Here is an 8360-nt window from a genome sequence, read left to right on the forward strand (position 1 = left end):
TGCCTTACCCACTGAGCCACGCCGCTTAGATGCCAAACTGTCCTAACTTAACGGTATATTACACGCAAGGAAAACTTTAAATGCGTTTTTTTCGAGAACGCTTGAGAGGTGCGTCCTATTATTGCACCACGATGTGGTGGGAGAGTCCATCTACAATATATATAAGACTCGTCCAAATCGGAGGGGAACATCTCTGAAAGTCCCCTTGTAAGTATGATTACAAGCGAAACTAGCGCGAGATGAATTTATATCAAGTAAGTTTTTGCGCATGCGTGAGGTAAAGAGTGAATAGGGAAGAGTGAGGGAATAGGGGAAGTATACGTTTTGGGAGGCTCATCGGTCCCGAATGTATACGCAGCGTTGCCGTGGAAGGTGCCACAGAGTGACGTCACGCAATAGAGAGATAGAGAGGTACGACTCGCGTCGTACTTATCCCACCAATAGTAAATTACCCTCTCTACCGCGTGACGTCACGCTGTGGCATCTTCCACGGCAACGCTGTGTATACGTTTTGGGAGGTTCAACTGTATTGTATCCTGTTGTGTTAAGTATGTCAGCATATTTTTTTGTGTGTAGGCGAAGCAATACATTTTCACCTTGAACTTAACAAGAGTGAGGGTACCTTGCAATAGTGGATTTAGAGCCCCGTACATTCCGCTATTTCGAGGTTCCACTGTACATACAAATGTTTGATATTTTTCGAAATATTAAATGTGTTCAACGTTTATATAAAGTCCTTCTCAAAAGAGAATTAAAATAGAATGAATGGGTTCTCTTATGTAGTAAATAATTTTGTAGGAAATAAACAAGAATGTGACTTTTCTGGTAGAGCAACGAGATTGATATCTGAAACTTTAATCTTTTTTTTATGTGTAATCAATTGTATATACAGAATAATTTATAATTATATACATCTCTTTACACATATTATTTAAGTTCATATGTTTGAAGTTTTTTAGAGAACAACTCGTAAGTATTAAGAAGAATAAATATTTTTCCTTTACAATTGTATCAAAATAATTCCATCACAAAAAGTAAAGTCGAGTATTATCTGGAAAATATTCTATACGGTGTTCTAGATTGATTGTTCATTTTTTGATAAGAGATCACTCTTTGATCTTTCGGCGAACGCGCTACGTTTACACAAGAAAAACTCGAGCATGATGAGGCCTTCCTAGCGGTAAGCCTAGCACGTTTGCTTTTGATACGAGAGAGTGCCGGAACGCGTCCGATATAACTTCTCAACGTGCACTTCCGGCCGACGGTAGTATGTGTAATCTCGTTAACCTCTATGTGAAACATAAGTTTTGCTTTGCGGTCTCGGCAAGGATGCAACGGGCCGGCCGATCGTCTTTTTGCGGGAATCATCAGTTGAGAACATCCTTTGCGTGTATTAAAAGAGCTTACGAGTTTCCCGAAATAACGTAAAAGCTTGACGAAAAATCTAAAATACGTTATCTGATCTTTTGCACATTTTTTTCAAGTGTTTCTTTCAGAGAAACTTTTATTGTGTATCTCAAGTTCTTGTGATAAATTCATGCTCGGGTCATATATTTCTCGTCTCGCTTCGTAATAATAACGAGATCGAGAGAAATAAGATTACTTACGAGGGAAGAAGGGAGTTGAATCTTCGTCCCATGAGTAATTGCGTTACTCAGATTGAAGCACGTAGCAGTTAAGGATTAACGCGGCCGAGCAGCAATACAAGCGACTCAGAAATAACGACCATTTGTACCCTCCGCGAAATCCTAATGTAATCGTATACTTTCGGATCTTTTCCGTTTACACACCCAAGTAAGAGCGAGCGCGACTTGGGTGCTGCTCGCTCTTTTTTTATTTCGCCACTTCGCAGTGTTTGTCCAAATGTAACGTACGTTTAACTAACATACGCAAATGTATATAAGCTGAAATGCCACATGCCTGCATCTATGCTAAAGAGTGCTAGAGTTTCTGGAATGTAATCTAGAGTTTCTCAGGCTGATAGGATTTTAGTCAAGGGTAGTGGTAATGATGAACGGTTCGCGTGGATGTGAGATTCTCTCGAGAAAGGGCTGCTAGCAACGGTAGTGGCTAGCAACGAGGCGAGGCGAGGTGAGACAAGGTGAGGCGAGGCGAGGCGAGGTGAAACAAGGCGAGTGGACTATGGAGCTAAAGGGCAAAAGAGCGTGGAACAAAAGAGGACAAGATGCTGCTGACCGGCACTTTGCTACGTTGCTGCTTTTACTACGTTGTGTGTTGCTGCTACCAGTCGCTTTTACCAGTCCTTTGCCTGATCTCTTCAAGGGAAGTGTCGTCGCCATCCGGTCGCTGCTGGATTCTCTTTTCTTTCCTTTGTCTGAGATTTTGTTCACTTTCTCTCTCCCTTTCTCCCCTCTCTCTCTCTCTCTCTCTCTCTCCCCCTCATTCTGTCTCTCTCGCTCATACACACTCACTGTGATTTCGAGACCAAGATTCGCCTAAGACCTACTTTTGCGCCTACTGCGTTTTTTGCAAAAGTGATAGAGACAAATAAAGAAAGGGAGTTAAAACCGCAAGAGAAGAAACGGCGATTTGCGGTCGGTTGCGGTTTTTAAAAGGCTTTGTTGATTGTGTTAGTTAGGCGTTTATATACTTACCATCTTGATGTCACTAATTGTCGCAATGCTTCGCACAAACAGGTTTACCCGGACAATGGCCGGCCCATCTAAGGGCAAAAACAATACAGCTCCCTTTTAGTGAGTCAGCATTTCTGGTGGCTTACATACTCTACTGGAATGTGCCTGACATTATCTTTTTACTGCAATCGGTTATTATTTAAGCGCTCCCATCGAACGCTCTCGACACAATTCAAGGTTGATCGGGAATAGATATATGGAATAATCGAGTGTCAGTTTCGTGTCATGTCGTTACGTCGTCGGATTCGGTCGAGAGATCCGAATTACAGAATATTGCAAAATCGAAGGATGGCTTTCGGAACTTTACTTCCATTTTCCTCGAAGAGCAGCTCCGACGCGCTGACACAGGAATTACATACATTATTTGCGACGATATCTACTTGCCAGAAATTCAAGATACAGAAAAACCTCATAATAATATATTGACGGTTTGTGAATCATAAGAGAACATTATTTTCGAAGCGGCGCCGTCGAGGAAAATTATAAGTCCCTTTTTTGTCGTCATTTAATTATAATGCAATAGCAAATCGTGACTCACGTAAGTTACATCCATATTTGAACTCTCGCGTGCAAATTTATCTAAAGCAATATTTAAACCCTAATCGTGCGCAATTTTTAATATCTCATGATACAACACATCTAGATTAGGGGAGAATTGTGTTTTTGTTTGCTTTTCATGAGAGTTTCACAATATACAAAGTACGACGCGCAAAGATATTTGTGTCATTTAGAGTTATATACAGATCTAATTATCACCTGTTTGATTTGCTATGCAGAATAAAACGTATTTCAACAACTCTACTATGTGTAACATAAAAAAAATGCAGAAGATCCGCGCAGTGGAGTAGATACGGTGAGTTGTGACAAAGTGTGGAAGCGTTTTTTTGGTATTTTTCCGTCATCATCGTGTATGAAGCGCGATTGACTTGCTCGCATGAAATTCTGCGTGTCAAGCGATACGCGTGCGTGAGTTGCTACAGAGTGCTCATGGCAAAGAGCAAAAAGGTCACGCGAGTGAGTGCGATAATTATCGTCAGTGTACGTCCGATCAAGCTTGTGACGCCTCCTTATCCGTTTCGATACGTTCTCCGATACACGCAATTTCAGCGACGTTTCTCTTTGCTGAAATTTCACATTAATGTCATCCTTACTCGATCTCCAACCGCGTGGTGGTCATCCAACGTGAAATCCGGTCGCGGTCTGCCAAATCCGGCCGCGAATGAATCCCATAACTGTGTCAAATAGCATGCCGATCGCGAGCCAGAAACACCAGCCAAATCGATTGTGTGTATCTCTCTCTCTCTATTCCTCTCTTTTTTAATGTCCAACGCGAATCTTTATATTGTGTGTATGTCAAGATTTGCCCTCTGATAGGTGTGCTTGTTTTCTCATGCCTTCCGTGAATCTTTCGACCATAAGACGACGATCTAATTACTAGAGTAACTGCACTCGTTGCACTCCATTAATATCTTTGATTCACAGTTAATACATATTTGATATTTACGCTTCTTATCTTTCTTTCTTATTTATTAGTTTGAATGCGCGCTTGATTAGTCTTGTTCTAACATTGCGGTCAAGGTTGAAAAAAACTAATTCAATCGTGGTAAATGATCAAATGTCGAAAAAAAATATAGAAACATGTTTTCAAAAAAAAAAAACATTTAAATTGCTTTTTACCAAATATCTGTTAGTCGCTAATTGATTTGATTAACAAGTTAAAATTGTATTTCCGTTCTTTACAAAAGATTCATTGACGTCGTTCAAATAAATTTTTAACATAATTTTACACGATAGTTCCCCCCCATTAAATTATAAAGACGTACCTATATCTATAAAATATAACCGTAATAGCTCGTTTTATCTTCGTTTATTATTTTTATTTCAAAAATTGATTTTACATGACCTAACATTGTTCTGTTTCATTTTATATACATATATATATTTTATGTGAAAAAAATATACACATATATATGTATATAGACCACAACTCTGATATTTCTAGAATAACTTTATATGAACTTGATGTAAAAAAGTGAATAGCGGATTCAGTTATGTAAAAGACCGACATAACTAATTAGTTACTTCTTAGTTCATGATTTCGGACAACAAAATTTCTCATATGCTTCTTTATCTGTCTTTCCCTTCTCCATACGCTTATATATTTTTCTCTTTGCACTTCTATTTCAGTAATAAACCTTCTTCAAATCATTTACGCTTATTACGTCGCACACAGTAGTTACTATTCAAATCAGATTCGCAGACCGCTTTACAAGACGGAAGACGAGAGCTGCGGGTAAGATATAGTTAACGTACGATCGCACAAAGGATGTGTGGGCAGTGTAACGATCTCGCTACATAATGATCCGCCATTGTACTTGTCTAAAATTCAATTTTCTTAGAGTACAACTGATAACAACAACTTCATTTTCTCGCTACATCTTTGTTTGCTGGTTAGTTGAAGTTCCACAAGATGAGCCAAAAGAAACATTGACTTTCTGGCGCGATCACAAAAACGTGTCGGCAAGTTAATCGAAGCGTGATATTCTCTATATCTTGTGATTTATTTGCAAAAGATCAAATTTCATATACAAAGCACAATATAGTTACTTAAATATAGTTACTTAATTTGCATTTTCTGTAAACGTTATGCAATCAAATTCTTTAATTAAAATAACCAATTAATTCTGCAGCCAAAAAAAGATCAACTGTTTATTCAAACGTTTAATGTTCATAGTAAAAGACTGAAATGAATAAATTTTCATCATTATCTATCATTTAAATTTTTTTCACAAACTTTGCCAATATTGACTCAAATAAAATTAAAAATAATTGTTTTACATGTAGTAGATGTGCAAATCTTGAATTACTTTGTACATGTTTTTTTCAGAAGAAAAGATCGAGCATTTTGTTTTTTAAAAAAGGTGTTTCAAGTTTTTCAAATCAATTATTATTGCTATAAATAAAAGACCAGGAGAGTATGTAAAATGCCTCCGCGTGTAATTTTGTTTTTTTACTTGCCCACGTGATCAATTGTGAGCGCCTGTCTGCCCTTTACTGCAATAAATCGGGTCGATACCGTAGATATTGTATAAGTAATGCAAGACATTGGGCGAAAGATTGAACGACAACAGTTCATCAAGATTGTAATATAAATCAATTGCGGACAAATGCAAATGAAAATAATGTGTTTGATCGATATAGACTACGCCATTTATTACGCCGTTACACATATTGTGGCATATTACAGGTAAAATTGTAGTCTGAGCAGAAATACAGACTCGTAGATTACGAATCTATAGCGCTTTCATCGGCTCATGAAAACGCATAATTTTTGTACGCGAATCCTATTCCTACCTTTCTATTAAAAAAAAAATTTCAACATTAAACAGTTTTCTCATTATGCACGTATCTAGTTAATAGTCAGTTCCGAAAACTGGCTTATATAGAAGATCAAAGTTGTTTCTACTTAACTATAAGAATACTATAGATATTAATAATTTTGAAAAATCAATAAACTAAAAATTCGTACAAAGTATCCTAAAAAACTTCAAAATAAAAGTTCTTTCAAAGTATCTATAAAAGTTGATTTTCATAAACAACAAACATAAAAGCGGCAATTGAAAGAATATGTCAGTCTTCACTTGATCGATCGCAAGCAAAAGAAAATGTTGATCGAGGTGTAACGCCAGACTTGAACACCGTCATACGCGATGTTTCCTCTTTATAATAATAGATTAACTCCGTGCGACGTCATCGACGATAAACGTGCCGTGATTACGTCAAACGGAGCAAAATTACGAAAGCGCGATCGATCGAAAGACATCGATTATTTCTTAATTATATCCAGAAGAGATATATGCATTCTTGCAAATATGCATGCACGCGCGCAAACGACACTTGGATAGCGCAGCTTATTATCATTTTTGTTGCGTCGCATTGCATTGCATTGTGAGCGCGATCTTAACGATGTTCTTTTCCAGCGAAACCGTCGAAGTGATTATCGGGCACGAAGTTCTATGAATTTTCGTTCTTCCTATCGCGCCCAAACAAGTAAAAACTGATTACCGGCGTGCTCTCACGGTTAATACTCAAACGATAAAATTAACGAGCGTCGTTTACCGTTGTGGCACGCGATCTGATTTTTAAGCACTAACGTTAGTCATATATACGTACACTGTATGACATAGTCGGATGTAAAAATGTAAACGTTGTGCGCAGCCCCAAAGAAGACTCGCTAGAAACAATTAAAAACTCTTTATTATCACGCGACACGTCTATAAACTCTACACTCTTTATTATCACTCTACACGTGCGCCTGCTTAGGGAATATTCCGGCCGTATTCGTTCGTTTTATTGCGACAGCTATCGTCTGGTGCGATTTATTCAATTACTCTTTCACGCTTCTACACAACAGGAGAATAAGATTCTATCACGATCTCAATCACAAACACAGTAAACATTATCGCGTGTCTTTAAGATTTGTATAATTTATAGTTAATTTATGTGGTCTCTGAAATTTTTTTATAAAATACAAAATAAAAAAAACATGTTTATTTTTCTAATATATCGAAAGAGAATCTTGTACATATTATAATGTTTATGTTACGCAACATATAAAAAGAAATAATACATGTATGTACAGATTGATTTTTATTTGGAATTCACACAACTATTGGCAAATTTACTTTTAACATTTGCGCAAGCGTCTATACACACGCGCGAGTGATTTCGCCGAGAGTGCTCCATTTGTCATTTCGATATTTAATTAGTTTACTGACTATCGTTGTATTTGGCTGTGTAGCTTACTTGAGAAGTTAATCAATTAGGCTTCGATAAACGCTGGCCAAGCAAGACCGTCTTCTCATTGATACGAGGCAATGTTCTCATTTCTTATGTACTTAGTTTCGTTTATCTGTCGCGCCGAACAAAACAACTTGCTTCGACCCGCTAACAGGAATCGCGATATTTGTTGCGATGCAATCGGCGATGATCGATATTGGCGGGATTCGAAATTGCCACATCGTGAAGAAAAAAATCCAATACACCTCGCGTAATGTAAAGGAGATTGGAAGACGGTTTTGACCAAATTGCACATCGGATTGCTACGATAGATACGTTGCACGGAGATAGTTCGACGGATACGCGAAATCTTTGCATTTTCGTGTAAAACGCGTTTCACCATCGTAAAATTTACCTTCACTTTTTTTTGTTAATACGAATCATTTCTTGTTTGCAATATTATATATTATATAAAAGTTCTACATATCGTACAATATATAAAATATAAATTACTAATCTACATCTTTTATTACTAAATAAAAATATAAATTAAAACAAATCTACAAATAAAAATATAAATTAAAACAAATCTACAAATAAATTTGTATATTTTTATCAAATTATCAATAAAAACTTATACTTCTCATAAATAGATAAAACATAATTTGTCCAAAAACTTATAAGAACAATATATATTATCAATAATCATGTAGATAGATTTCAAGATTTCGAGATCAATCGTCTTCCGTTCCAAACAAAGTCAGTCGCATTCATGAAGTTTATGAGAGAATTTCTCGTCTCTCGGTGTGCATTCACTTCCGTATGGACATGAGGAAAATTCTCGCAATTTGACTCGCTCGCTTTCTATTACATACACACACACACACAAGCATACACACACGCATATATATATATATATATATATAT

At 36.9% G+C, this 8360-nt stretch overlaps 1 protein-coding gene across 10 annotated transcripts in view; it reads right to left on the bottom strand.

Annotated features, from left to right (window-relative positions):
* Positions 1 to 8360, bottom strand: part of LOC109860178 (glutamate-gated chloride channel) — a 50295-nt gene that overhangs the window by 36480 nt on the left and 5455 nt on the right. For 3 of the 10 annotated variants that reach the window (XM_020439092.1, XM_020439086.1, XM_020439083.1), the window contains exon 4: positions 2616 to 2683. The exons of the other annotated variants lie outside the window; for them this stretch is intronic. In XM_020439092.1, coding sequence (XP_020294681.1) covers positions 2616 to 2683 — 68 coding nt within the window. The remainder of the gene's footprint in view (positions 1 to 2615; positions 2684 to 8360) is intronic. 10 annotated transcript variants of the gene reach the window in all.

Source organism: Pseudomyrmex gracilis, unplaced genomic scaffold (assembly GCF_002006095.1).
Source record: "Pseudomyrmex gracilis isolate BER0280 unplaced genomic scaffold, ASM200609v1 scaffold_340, whole genome shotgun sequence".
NCBI classification, from domain to species: Eukaryota; Metazoa; Arthropoda; class Insecta; order Hymenoptera; family Formicidae; genus Pseudomyrmex; species Pseudomyrmex gracilis.